The 14,761-nt window shown below is 30.3% G+C and overlaps 1 protein-coding gene across 6 annotated transcripts in view; it reads left to right on the forward strand.

Moving 5' to 3' along the window:
• LOC143247399 (FYVE, RhoGEF and PH domain-containing protein 4-like) overlaps positions 1-14,192 on the forward strand; it is a 38,413-nt gene extending 24,221 nt beyond the window's left edge. For 4 of the 6 annotated variants that reach the window (XM_076495412.1, XM_076495414.1, XM_076495411.1 and 1 more), the window contains exon 7: positions 3,961-4,126. Coding sequence is in view for 2 of the 6 variants with exons in the window: in XM_076495413.1 (XP_076351528.1) it covers positions 4,035-4,124; positions 8,471-8,668; positions 9,455-9,543; positions 11,090-11,213; positions 12,847-12,945 (600 nt within the window). In the remaining 4 variants the exon portion in view is untranslated. Of the gene's footprint in view, positions 1-3,960; positions 4,127-8,470; positions 8,669-9,454; positions 9,544-11,089; positions 11,214-12,846 lie in introns of those variants that run through there. The other 2 variants (XM_076495413.1, XM_076495416.1) reach the window with 2 other exon arrangements.
• The last annotated feature ends 569 nt before the right edge of the window (positions 14,193-14,761 follow it).

Raw genomic sequence — 14,761 nt, forward strand, 5'->3', positions numbered from 1 at the left:
TCCTTGCTTCCTATATGTGTGTGTGTGTGTGTATCCAATATTTTCAACATTTCTTGCCTTAGCACAATATTACAGTGAGTATGTTACCAGATTTGTTATTTTGTGATCGTATTTAAAATAATTTAATCTAATTAATCTAGTCTTTGTATCTGATAATTTGAATAACAATGGAGTTTTGTAATATTATCAATTTTTCTCTCTCTTTTTAATGAATAAAACATGACTTATGGATAATTGTGGTAAAATATAGGTATTTGTCAAATATCTCTTGGTAGTCAAGTGGGTACAATCATAGTTAGAAGATATTGTCACATTTGGTTAAAGTAAAATACAGACACACACGTGTACATATATATCATTCATTTGCAGAAGCTAACAGTTTCAGTTCATTCATATGCTACAAGAATAAGCAGATGATGCTCCACTTCATCCTAAGCTCTTGTTAAAGAAGTTAAATTATGCCTAAGCATTCTATATGTAGTCTGCATGATATGTATTGAAAGAAGAGTTCCACATCTGTATTGAAATAATAAAATTGAAACTAAACTTATTATTTCCAGCCATCAGTTTCTGTAATGAAACTGCTGATTTTATCATGTTTTGTTTAGGTTTTTACTATTGAATATTAGATAAAATCTTCATTAAAATTATTTTCTTTTTTCCCCCATATGTTTTAAGTTATAACTGACATCAGCTATTTCTTGTTTAATTGTGACTGGATCTTGAGAATAGCTGCTGACTCCATTGCTGTATTGGTCAGTTCTCTTGCTGGTAGACCACCTTTTATATCAGACTAATAAAGCATAAAAGATATGTGGTTGCTTCTCTTCAGACTAAAGAATGCTGTTTTTAGCAGCATTGTTTTTATTAGCATTGATCTATTTAAGTACACTGAAACGAAAGATACCACTTACTGTTCATACAAAAATTATGGTAATATTATTATCTGTGTCTTTAGATTTACAAGAGATTTATAATGAAGATCTGGTCCTATGATAGAGCTCTAGATATTATAAGCTTAGTTTAAATTCATGTGACACCACAAAGTATTCCCTGCACTTTACACTGTAGATGCATAATAAGAGTGACAGTCAATCCCTGAGTTTATTTGGCAGGGTGCTGCTAATTGGCTACCTTTTCACTGATCAGTAGATCAAGATTATGGACATTAGCAAATAACCTTAGTAGTTCTGCTAGTAATAAAAGTACTTCATTAGATTGTATTTTTTAATCATTTTAACTACAATTTGGTATTATTTGTTTTCGTTTCTCGTTTATGCATAGTATGCTTTAATAATCATATGGTCAAAGTTACAATGAATAAAACGCATTCAAAAGTTTTTCAACATAAATACTTATTACTTTGGTTTATCTTGTGTGTCAATCCTAAAACTAGTATTACAAAAGATAAAAGGAGCATTAGAATGCTGTACAACTACTCTGGAATGAAATAAAGATTATATTAGAATACTTTGAAATGAACTCAGACTTTTTAATTTTTATTCATAAAATAATATTTTGTCAGCACTGTTGAGTGGAAAGTTTAGATAGGAAGCTCACATAAAACATTTAACTAGATATGACTTGATATATACCAGATGAATCACCTGTTGGCGTGGAGTAGGTATGTAATGTTGAAAATGCACTGACTTGTGTTGTCTGAAACTTTTGGTTAGACGTACAATATGTTAAAACACAAGCTTTGGAATACGATTTTATTAACTGAAATTTGCTCTCTTGAGAAAAATCATGAAATGAAAACAAAGATAACATAAAATTTATGGATAATATGGAACCTTTCTGGTCCATCAACTAAAAATAACTTTAGAAAGAAAACCTAAGACTGTACTTATCATTTGAAATATCTATCAAGCCTTTCCTCAAACTCCATTAACTTTAGTATATCTACAACTTCTAAAGGCAACTCATTCCAAAGACCAAGCAGCCTAGTATTGTAATTTTTTTAATTTTATATTCGTGTCTCCTAGTTTTACCATTCTCACTGTTAAGTATGAAAAAAGATGATGCCTCAACACTATCAATCTTTTCGCAATATTAAACTCCTCAATCAGATACCTTCTAACTCTTTCAAGAGAAAACAAGTTTAGACATCTTAACCTCTCCTTGTATGATATGACAACATTTTCAGTCTGGGACCCCAAAACTGAATTCAATATTTTAAATTTAGCCTAACCAATGATATTATAACTTCTTTAGACTTTTATCTAATCTTTCTTTACATACAACTTAAAAATTATACTTGTCCTGTCTCTAGCAGTAACACATTACTGATCAACCAGAATAGTAAGATTGTTTTCTTCCATAACACTGTTAAAGATATTGGCATCAAACTTGTAATCTGAACTGTACAAATGCATTCATTACCTTACATTATTATAATTGAAAACCATCTGCTATTTATTCTCCCATCTCACCAAATAATCCAAATTACTTTCCAAAGCAACAGCATCCTTGCATCCACAAATAACCAAAAACTTTACCATCAAGAAATATAACTAATATATTCACCATTTCTTCACCAATGTCACTGATGTAAATTAATAGACCCAAGGTTCTAACACTGAGGCATCCCACTTGTGACATTAATTCAGTGTTGCTGAACTCCATTTATAACACCCTTCTGCTTCCTTCCATCCAATTTTTTTATCCAATAAACTAACTTTATCTCACACACCTATTGAGATCATTTTTAACAAGTAAGCCTTTTATGCAGCACCTTCTCAGAAGCTTCCTGAAAATCCAGATACACCAAATTCATTCCTATACCCTCATCATACAAAAAGTTAACTATGCCCACTATCCAACAAAGTTTTAAACTATGTAAAAGAGTTTTGTAAGTCGTCTTTCCTTGAACTTTCAAAAACTTTTCTCTACCACTAATATAAGATTAATAGGCCTATAATTACATGGACAACTTTTTGTCAGCTCTCTTGAGAAGAGGAGCTACATTAACCAACTTCCAACCATCTGGTACTTGCCCATTATTTAAAGACTTACAAAAAATGGTAGTAAGTGGCCCACACATACAATCTTTAACCTCCTTCAAAACCCTGGGATATCTTATCTAGCCAATACCCTTATTTTTTTAAACTTCCCAATTTTTATTAAATTCAGAATTAATGTGCAGATTTTATTTCCATCTAGTAGCTGCTTAAAACAAAGAATTGCATATTGCTTAAATTTGCATTAGTAAAAATTAAAGAAATAAATCAGGTTTAATAGTCCAGTCATTTCATATCATATGTACAGCCTTCTCATCCCTCAAAGGCCCTACTTCAACCCAAACATATGTTATCCTTTATTGTATTTAAAGAGGTCCTTACTGTTTATTTTTTACACTTTCAGAAAGTTTTTTTGATAAATCTCTTTTGATTTCCTAATTTCCTGTTTGACCAACTCTCTTGATTTTCTACAATCCTGTACATCTTCCATCAAAGCAATCTATTTAAATTTCTGAAATATATAATGCTTTTATTTTATTTTTCTCTCTTACACATTTTGTGAACCAACATGATTTTTATATTTACTTGCAGTTGCTAATTTCTTTTCATAAAGAAAATGCTTATCTTAAATATTTAAAATTTTTAATTTTTTGCCCCATATTTTATCTGTATCTAATTAATTTAACTGCCCCATCATCAACACCTAAACCCTATTTCATCCTATCAAAATTTGTTTATTTGAATTTTGTAAGCAAAATTTCATTATTACTGATCTACCTGTACATCCAAGTATTTGGAAGCACTACATAACTTTTGTTGTAGCTTTGAAAAATGTGGTTCTAAGCACACAAGTTTTGAATTTTGTGCTACCATGAAGTAAGATCATTTCCTTTCAGACTTTAACATAAGTGTTTAAATATTTACTCATTCTTTTCATTTGTTTGTGTGTATCTTAAAATCTGATTTTATATAGCTTATGTTTGTTTTTATATAACAGCTGCATTATTGGAAATAAGCAAAATAAGTGGAGAAGTGACTCAATTTCTTGGGGTGCAGGAAAACATCCAAAAGATGTTACAGCTGCAGAAGCGTTTAGTGGACAAGCAGCCACGTTTAATTCACCCCAACAGGCGGTTCATAAAGGAAGGTTTACTGATGAAGGTTTGTTCATATATTTCTTATTTTCAAGTAGTGAAAGATTAAGTTTATAGGATTATATTTCAGATGCTACTTCAACTTGAGAGAAACATTTATCTGTGTAAAAAGTCTAGCAATGTAATATACAGAGGTGTTGCACTGATGCCAAAAAGGTGCATGGTCTACATTCATTATGAATGTCAAGTTCTTACATACATTTTACATCAAAAATTAAAATTTTGTTCTCATATGATTGTGTGATTTGATGCTGGAAATCATCTCTGTGATGTGTGTGCAAAAGATCTGCTGGGAAACTAAATAGATGTAAACATTTGAATCAAAATCTTGTACCAAATGTGATCTTTATACCATTGACATCAGGTAAAATGTTACCAAAACTTGAACTGATATGGCGAGAAGGGAATGTTGACATCCGATATCAGTGTTGAATATAGCAGAACGTTTTGTGATGACGTGCAAAATCCTGATAGAATACGAGAGTGTCTACTTTCTCCTTAAGGTATTAGCATATAATACTGCCATACCCATTAATCTTATCATGAAAGTGGCTCTTTTGACAGTCTGAATTATCAGATAATAAAACTGAAGAAAAAAATAGCACAGTGATATGTTACAAAAATTAACAAACCCAATTACTTCCGTGAGTAAAGCATTCTGAACATTATATATGTTACCTTGCCTGTCAAAATCTCTCATTTTGTTTTAAAAATCTTATTATTTTAAGATTGCTGAGCTGAGGAATAAATATAGTTCTTTACTTAATTTTAATTTTTTTATTTAAATCTTGAAAAAGAAAGACAATTAAGTATGCAAGTTATGCTTAATTGCTAAAGACTTGGTTTATGTTCAAGTAAACCTCTTAATGTGGCTTAACCTTGTGAGATATTGAGCTGAATCTGAAAGCATTGTTCACAGATTTAGTGCCTTCTAATTCTAACAGACCATAGTTTTATTGTGTATTGATTTATGATAGAGTATCTACAGGGAATTTGTTTTAGACGTTTCTTCATTTCTCTCCAATAATTTATTTCCTGTGGTCATACTCGAATAATTTTGTACAGTAAGAATTAAATATTGATTCTCTTTAATACCACTCCTTAATTCATTTGATCAAAAGTACTTGCAAGTTCAAATTATTATGGACAAACTATTAGAAACAGAGTTTATATGCCTCCTGGTAGCTCTACAGATATAATGCTGAAAAATAGGTTATTGTACTCATGATGGTTATAACATAGATAATCCATTATGTAGCTTTGTATTTAATACAAAAACAATTTATATAAAGCTTATGTTTTTTCAGTATGATTCTTTAGCTCAAGAATTTACACTTTAGAATTCAATTTCAGATTTTTTATTCTATAAAAACATAACTCTATTAATTACTGTTAGTTAGTTAACTGGCTGATATGTTTAATTTTGATAACTGTCAAAAAAAGAAACTAAATTACTTAAAGTGTAGATATAATGCTGTAAATAAACTATTGGAATGAATGAAGTATCAAATCAGTGCTGATGCTCCCAAGATCAGCTGCCAGCAGAATTGGATTTTGACGATCTATATTTTTGTGTTTCACACATCTGAATATCTCTAATGTCTATAATGCTAGTGGTGTGCATTAAGTTTCAATATCCACCTTCAAATAAATCGTGCATTTATCAGACAAAAAAATGAGCAAGTTTCCATTAGCATAAAAAAGCAAATATATACTAGATGAAGAACCCTTCCTTTTACATTTATATTTCTGTAAACAAGTCCTCATTTTGGGATGCATTGCACACACAAAGGTGCCTAAACATATGGTATATTTTCGTAGGTAAAGAAACATACCAATTGAATCTTCTCAAAAATTGGATAAAAAACTTTGGAGAATTCTTCAGATAGGATTAGTATTGATGGCCAATACAGAGATTAGTCACAGACTTAACTATATATATTTAAATCAAATTATCAGACTCCATTATTAAAAGAAGAACAGAAAACCTATAGGGCTTTTGTAAAAGTTGAAAATATACACATGCGTGCCATTTTTTCGCTGAAACGCGGTTTTCAAACGGCCAACGATCACCCATGAGATTCGTGTAAATTCGAAGAGAAAATATGAGCGATTTGGGGGCTGGGTAGGTGGTTTTTGAGGAGAAATCGTATTTTTTCAATGTTTATTGCAGAAAAAAAAAATTGACCGCCATCTTGGAGGCAGTCTCGTTTCGTCTTGTTGCAGGTCTCGTGGTCTGGTATCGTGTGCATACCAGACAATAAAATATTCTCTACGCTCCAAAGAAACAACAGCAATTGAAATGTTTAAAAGGAAAGATGTTCATTTTGATCCTGTAGACAAGAGAATGTGTAAGGACATTAGATCAGCAGCTTCAAAGTATACCTCAAAGCTGAGGGAGAATCAAAAGAAAAGGGCAGAAAAGCTTGAGGCCTATGGTTCTGTGAAATCTGGCCCAGCCACCTTGGCTAAAGAAAAAGTCCAGAAAGCTGCAGAGGCACAGAGAGCTGCCCATTCAGAGAAGGAGAGAAAAAAAGCTCGGAAGAGAGCACTGGAAACCCTTGTCTCGAAAAAGAGGAAAGTAGCCAAGATTGATTAAAGGAAATTAAGTGATTTGAAATTTGACTGTAATTTATGCAGCAGAGCAGAAGTTGATATCAGTGACTGAAAAACATTTTATTATTATCTGCAGCATACAGTGCCAGTGGTTTATTTTAAAGCATATCATTAATTTTATTTTGAAGCAATGTCAAAGCTTTCCTTGATTTGCTGTTTCAGTTTGTATTGTGAAAGAATGAAAAATATACTGATATTGAGGTACCAGTAATTTACTGACAAGATTGTATGGATGAACAAGTTTTACTGTAGGTAGTCATGTAGAGTAATTTTAAGTAATTTGAAATTTTAATGGAATACATGCAGCAGAGCAGTAGTTGTTGATGTCAGTGACTGTACAAAATTTAATTTCTGAGGCATATCACTGCTATCAGTAGTTTAATATTGAACCATATCAGTAGTTGAATTTTTAAGCAATGTCATAGCTTTCCTTCATATGCTGTTTTAGTTTGTATTGTCAATTTGTGAAAGAATGGAAAATTCACTGACATTAAGGTACCAGTAGTATAATGACAAGATTGCATAGATGAACAATTTGAACTGTAGGTAGTCATGATTAGTCAAAAGAGTAATTTTATGTAATTTGAAAATTGTATGGAATATACGCAGCAGAGAAGTAGTTATTGGCAATGACTGTAAAACATTTAATTGGCAGCATACCAGTAGTTGATGATGATGATGTTATTGATGACAAAAAGGATAATAACGAAATGATTTGTATTTGAAATATTTACCGAGTTATTTTGGCTTTATTAACTCATATTACTAATATATTTTGATTTAGAAAAAAATTAAACTGAATAAATAGCAAATAAACAATCTTAAATTTCATTTATTTACTTTGTATTTTATTTGTTAATTTTAGATATTTTGATATATCTTCTAAAAAATGAATGCAAATTAAAAGAATAAATCAATCTGCTAAAAACTGTAAATGAAAGTTAGTTTTATTAGTTTGATTTAGTCTTTTAATTTTCTTTTGTTATTTTATATGATATATATTGTGTACTTTTCCAACATTGCAATGTCAAAAAATATAAAGAAATTATGTCCCAGATTGCACCAAATCACACCAAATAGCATCCATTTTTTTTAAATTTCCCAGGGCATGCCCCTGGACCCCCCTAGTCAGGCGCGCCTCTGGCACCAGACTATATACCTTTTCCTCTTTTTTTCATAAATGACATTGGCATGTCTGTATACACTACACATCAGACATTTTCAGTGTATTTTAATGTATGCAACAACAGTTGTGTTTTTTAAATAATGTTAGGTAACATGTAAATATGTTCAGTGTTAAAGACATTGGCATACAATTTAACATAATAAAAGATTGTCAGTTGATGACAAAAGTAATCAAATAATTAATGTGTGGTTTAATTTCTATTTTCTTTTGACTGCTAGCAGTATAAATTAAGGTTGGTATATTAGTGTTTATTACTGTACTGTTTTCATTTTAACCTGATGTGAAACTTGCCTGTGTAATTGTAGAGAACATGTTTTAACACAGATACAATGATTGTTTATTAATTTCATCAAAAAGCTAGTTTTATTTTAAAGAACTTGTATGAAGAAAAACAACAGCAATATAATGGAAAAGCTGTGTTAATCAGCTGTTAGATATTGTAGAAAGTAAATCTTTCTTAAGCCACCTCCACCCAGTAAGTAAATATAGTCCTAAAGCTCCAGTGTAATACTCATAGTCTTTGAAGTAAACTTGTATTTTTCTTATTTTAGGTAAACCAAAAAGGAGATAGTTCACATGAACGACAATTTTTTCTGTTTAGTGACATGCTGATGTACTGTAAGCCAGTTCAAAAATCTCATTTGTCAAATAAACCTCCCTCTTTGCAGTGTTGTGGAATTCTGCCTCTTCAACAAAGCATTGTTGAAGTATTGTTTGGTGCTGGAGGAAAAGATGCCACTCTTTTCAGGGTGAGAATGTTTCTTCTATGTACTCATCAAGAGTAAAACACTTTCATTGGCTCAGAGTTAAAAGTCAACATCTAATTGATTCTTGTAAAGTAATGTGCTAAAATGTTCTTGAAAGAATTTGTTCATAATAATGGAAATTTGCGATGACCTGTAACTAATTGAAAATTTGTTTTATTAAATAGTACATTTCAATTCTGTGAAATTATGGAGTTTAAAAATATTTCTGTTGGATGTGTACTGAATTGAAACGTATGATTTAGGTTTATGTGTAGATTATCTTTTCCTAAAAATGATTATTAGTTGTATGTAGAGTTGATTAATTTGTATTTCCATTAGATTAAGAACAGTTTGAAAATTTTTAATGAAATCGTAATGACTGCATATAGCTGCTTTAATTAATAATTAATGTGAAGCAGACAGAGAAACATAAATGTAAATACATTCCAGTGTATCTTAAGCCGTTATAGAATTATATGAATAATTTTCATTTCCTTTGTAAATGCAGATATAAATTTGTTAGTTTTCCAATTGATCCAAAGTATGTAGGGAGATCAAACAAAATAACTGTTTATAGCAGGGAGTAGAAAGGCATCAATTTGATTTTATTGATTTTGTATGTAAGTTAAATATTAAAACAAAAAAAAATATTTTTTTCTAAATACTGAACATTCAGGTATCATAACTCTCTCAATGCTTCTAGAGATAAAAACAAAGAATGTGTTACTCAGTTATTCTGACTACAAATAAAGTTAGCATAATGTTTTTTAATTAAATTTACAAATTTAGGTTTCTGCAAAAGAACAGATGCTAATGCTATACTCTAAACAGCCAGGAGAAAGTGAAAATTGGATCAGTGCTCTGAAACAGGCTATCGAGTAAGTTTTTATAATGGGAATAAAAAGAAATTCTTTAACTTCTCTTCCAAAATCAGAATATACAAGCTTTTATGATAAGATGATACTCAGTGTTTCCACAAGGGAAACAGGATGAGTCCTGCAAATGGCTGTCCTTGAACAGTAAACTATAATATTTTTTCAATATATTTTAAGTGGTCTGAAGTATCTTCCCATAACTGGTCAAGTACTAAATATAAAGGACCTTTCTGTACATTTAGGCTTTGAAACTTGTACTCTGTTTCTTGTGTTTGACATTATTATCAAACTGCTAAATGGCAATTTTAAATACTTTTAGTTCAGGGCTAAGTACACTAAAGCATTTTCCAAAAGAAGATAAGCTATTTTAAAGATATATTTCATAAAAAAAGAAAGGTGTATGTTTCAAATATAACCTTTTTGTTTGAATTATAATGATTCTAAACTTTTAATTTGACATTTTACAAATTTGTTTAATAAACTTTTATTGCTGAACAGAAAAGTTTTATTGAACTGGTATGTCAAACTGGTTAGATGTGTTATAAAAATATATCCATTATTTGGTTTGAAGAGCCAAAAACCAAAACCTTGTTGTGGCAAGTGTTGCTTATCTGGCTGTGTTTCTCTGATCACTAGTTTAAAATTAGGAACAGGTATGTCTGAACCATAGGCATCCTAGCTGTTTTGCACATCTGCACATATGGTGCAACTTAGATTGAAAACTCTAGTTCCTGTGCTACCTGAATCAAGGAAGCTTTGATGGTGATTTTATATCTTGTTCCAGTAGAAAGATTTACTTTAATTGAAAATCTGACTTCCATTGTAACAAGAAGTTCTCAAGTTTCATCCAATTGTTATGATACTGTTAGAAAGTTCCTTAGGTTGTAGCTAATGCAAGTCTTGAAATTGAGTCAATATATTCTTCCAGTTTGGTGGCTAAGCCTTATTTTAACCATATTCCCTCCAGTTTCCTTTCATTTTTTTTTCAAATGTTGAATACAAATATAATTAAGTGTAACTTTTTTCTTACTAGAAACAAACCCATACAACAAATATTATTGATCAGTTCTCACTGATTCATTAAGAAGTATTTCAAGACAAGCAGATCACTGCCATATCATATTTCTTCTTTTCAGAGAATGTTCTTCATTGAGAATGTGAGGTGTTACTCAGTGTACTGTGGAGATATACTTGTAGCACAAATGCTACTTCAATATATTTAAGCAATGGGAAATTTTGCATACATTTTTAAATAAAGAATAATACATACAAACTTAGATTTTTTTCAGTACCTAATCAGTCAAGGAAACAGATAGGTGTCATTCCATACACCTACAGTAGGCATTAGTTTGTTTTTTTTATCAAACCACCTAACTTGTTCCACCATTAATATTTTCTCTGATGTTAGATATTATATATTGTTAATCAGTGTTAGACAAAAATCTGTTAATCCTGCAATTTGCAAGATTTAGGTGATGATAAGAAACTATAACAAAGTCAAATTTGACTGAAAATGGTTGTTGATTATCAGTGTGTTTATTTAATCCAGGGAATTGCCCGACCATAAGGTGCTAGCTAAAGAAAATAGTCGACCTCACTTGAAAAGGAAACCGAGATTGTATGGAAAAAGAACAGAACAGCCTCTTTCAAAAAAGCAAGCGGTGCAAGAAAACGTAAGAACAAACTAAGAGCTATTTCACATGTATGCACCTCAGTAGCAGAATAAATCAAATATTATTAGGCAGTGGTAGCCCACCTTTAATCACTGAAATTAAGAGAAAGATCCTTATCTCCTGACATGAAAACTTTACAGGAATGAGTATATTTCAACATTTTTTGTTACAAATGCTTTGAACAAATTGTCATTTTGATACTGCTTCAGTAAATATTTAAATAAGAGTTATGTTTCTTTCCATTGTTTGATTTACCTAAGGTTTTAAATCTTTGTAAGAGTCTGTAACTGTTATATTACAAGAAAGTCCCAAGTGACAAAGTACCATGAAAAACCAAGAAATATATATTGCAGTGGTGAATTTGTGTTTGTGTGTGTGTATGTGTCTGTGTTTTAATATATGAATTTATCACTTCCAAAATATCTTGCTATGGTTTATAACTATACCCTATTTTTTGTTCTGTCTTCACATTTTATTTAAATCAAACATGTAGCTGTAATAGTTATAAAAAGAAAATAACAAAGCAGATTTTATGTACAATTCTTAAACAAAACCTCAGTGATGAGAATGGACTAATTTATCATGTAGATAAACATCTGCTATCTGAACTTTGTCTAAAACCCAATAATCTCATGAGATTTAGTTAGCTAAGTAGATTTAGGTTAGTTGTAAATCTAAATACTAAACCAACAGTGCAAAATAACAATAAATATAGCAAAAGTAATAGTAAATAAATGTATTAGATAATAGAAATGTAGTCAATACTGTTAATATATCTAACATTAAAGAAAGAGCAGAACATAACCTACTTACAAAACGTTGACTTATCTCTGTTTTCATGCACTACCATCAATTCTCTAGTTTGAAAAAGTGTAACAACAATAGTAAAAACATTTCACTCTGGGCAACAAATAACATGAACAATAAAGGTCGAATTCGGTATTACGTTTGTATTTAACATTTGATGTTTCATTGTATTTCAAAAGAGTTTCATAATTTCTTTTAATGATATAACTTACTCATTAAAATCAAAAGGTAATTTTGTTTACTGCAGTAGGAACTATATACATTTTCACTTATTATCTGATGAACAAAGGAAAAACTTGTTTGCAAAAGACTAACTTTTATGTTTGGACAGACAGAAAGAAGAGATTTAGTTGTTTTGGAAATACTGTATTGGCCCATTTTTTAGCAATCTCACATATAAATTGGCTTCAAGTTTTAGAAACTGTGGTAAACAAGAAAAAATTGAGTGTTGTAGCATCCTTCTTTAGGTCTGCAATATTAATACTATAACTGAATAGCCCAAAGGTGGATTAGTTGCAAGAATTAGTAATAACCTTGAGCATGCATGTGTAGACAGTTGCTATCTGAGCATTCAGGAACATGACAGACTAGAGTAGAGGGAAGGTGCCTGTGGTCAGCCATGATTATAAGATGACTGTCAATTGTACAACCTAGTTATTAATTTAAAAAACAAAAAATATGGTCTTATAACTGGGCTAATATGGAAATAGAATATGTAAGGGAATAGTTCATGTGTTGGGACAAAGGATTGTTTACACTGTTGTATGTATATTATTGCTATAACTCTTGGTAATGTACAAACTTAGCTTTTTGTTTTTCCCCATAGACAAATGAAACCAAGTCCAGAAGAAGAAATCCTGAAAGTAGTTCATGCTATAGAGACCTGTTGGTTGCTGGATTATGTAGTGGTGTTAATAATGAATGAATTATGAAAAGAGAATTTGAACACTAAAATTGTTAAACCAATTCCTATGATACATGTCTTTGTGTAATTTTCTTTAACTTGTATCAATTATAATGTATTACTGCCACTGGTGGCAGGACCTTGAAATAATGCTCTTTTATGTAAAAGTTTTTTTGAAATCTCTATGAAAAAAAGGTGATTTAAAAATTTGTCATAATTGAAGCTGTGTATCTGATTAGTGGTAAAGTTATTGAACCAGCTTTTTGGACTTTTTATTGAGAGTTATCTATAGTAGTTTAGAGTTGATTGTCTTTCTCTTTCAAAATATTAGAAACTTTATTGCACCATATGATCTATAGAAATTATAGACTGTACATAAAAGTTTTCAAACAACATGAAAAAAGTTGTATTATGTAAATACCATCAACTTTTACATCAAAAATATAAATTGTAAATATAGAACCATTTGATCCCTTCATCTCTGTGTATCTAACAAGTTGATTCTCATCTTACATTTATTAGTCTTGTATTTTCCCATTTTACTGTTTTATCTTTCCAGGTGTCAAATACTTGCACAGGGTTTTATCATTTCCAATATAAGCTCAACATCGAAAACTAGAAATGTTTTTTCTTGTATTTTAAGATCATATAAATACAATTCTTATTCATAAATTACAATTTTCTAAGCTGTGTACATGTAATAAGTAGAAAACTGGGTGATTTATTGACCATTCCTGTTCGTCATTTCTTACATTATCTGGTCTGTGTTAGGTACATTTTTGGACAAAAAAAAAAATCAAAGATTTTCCTTTTAAGATTTTTTTGTATAAAATCCTCAACATCACTGGATTTATTTCATTCATTTTCGTTTTTGTCTTTTAATATCTTGCTAGATTTGATAGTGGTGAATACATCTTTCTAACCTGTTGTGATTCCTTTTTCACATTTTATACCACTTGTTTTGGTCATTTTCTAGCTGTATGTCTAAGATATTAATATGAATACTTACTTTATTATATCTCTTTAACAAGTACTTCTTCCAGCAATTAATGTTTCTCTTAAAAACTTCTTTAGAATATCTAATGTGTATAGCAATTACTTTGATGTCATCTACAACCTTTGTTTGTGTTGCAGTAGTGAAAATGTACTTGACTGTGTTTGTGTTTAATATTAAATGTAGCATTAATCATAGTTAATAATTTCTATTAGAAAGTCTATTGACATTCATTATATTTTAGCTATTGGAAAAATAAAAATCATAATGTCTATTTTTGAATGTATTTATTTATTTTGAAAACACCAAGTGAAATTTAAATGCTTGTTTTAATTAACTGTTTTTCTGTCAGAAAGAATTTGTTTCTCAATTCATCAATATTTTAGAAAATCAAAACTTTTGAGTTTCTGCAAGTTTAAAAAATTCATACTGACATTGACTGTCATTGTGTGTAAATTGTACTGAGGGTTAATCACAGTTTATAAGAACAATGTTTAATGTCCTGTGTTGCCTTAAAACAAATTCTCCATAACTAATCATGTTCAATCTGATGTGTGTAATTAAACTATATTGTATGAAACCACAATTTCTGTAGTAGTATGCTAAACATGGCCAAGTGGTTAGAATGCTGGACAATGGATCCATCATTTGTGTCTCATCACCAAGAAATACAGTTTAAATGTGTTTGGTAATAGTTAAATCCCACTATGTGGTCAAACAAGAGTTCATGATAGGTGCTCTGACTTAGCTACCTTTCCTTTAATCTATCAGTCAAGATTAGAGACAGTTAACAAAGGTAGCTCTTCAACAGCTTTGAGATAATATTTAAAAAAAAACCTATTC

The sequence above is a fragment of the Tachypleus tridentatus genome, chromosome 3, assembly GCF_004210375.1.
Source record: "Tachypleus tridentatus isolate NWPU-2018 chromosome 3, ASM421037v1, whole genome shotgun sequence".
NCBI lineage: Eukaryota > Metazoa > Arthropoda > Merostomata > Xiphosura > Limulidae > Tachypleus > Tachypleus tridentatus.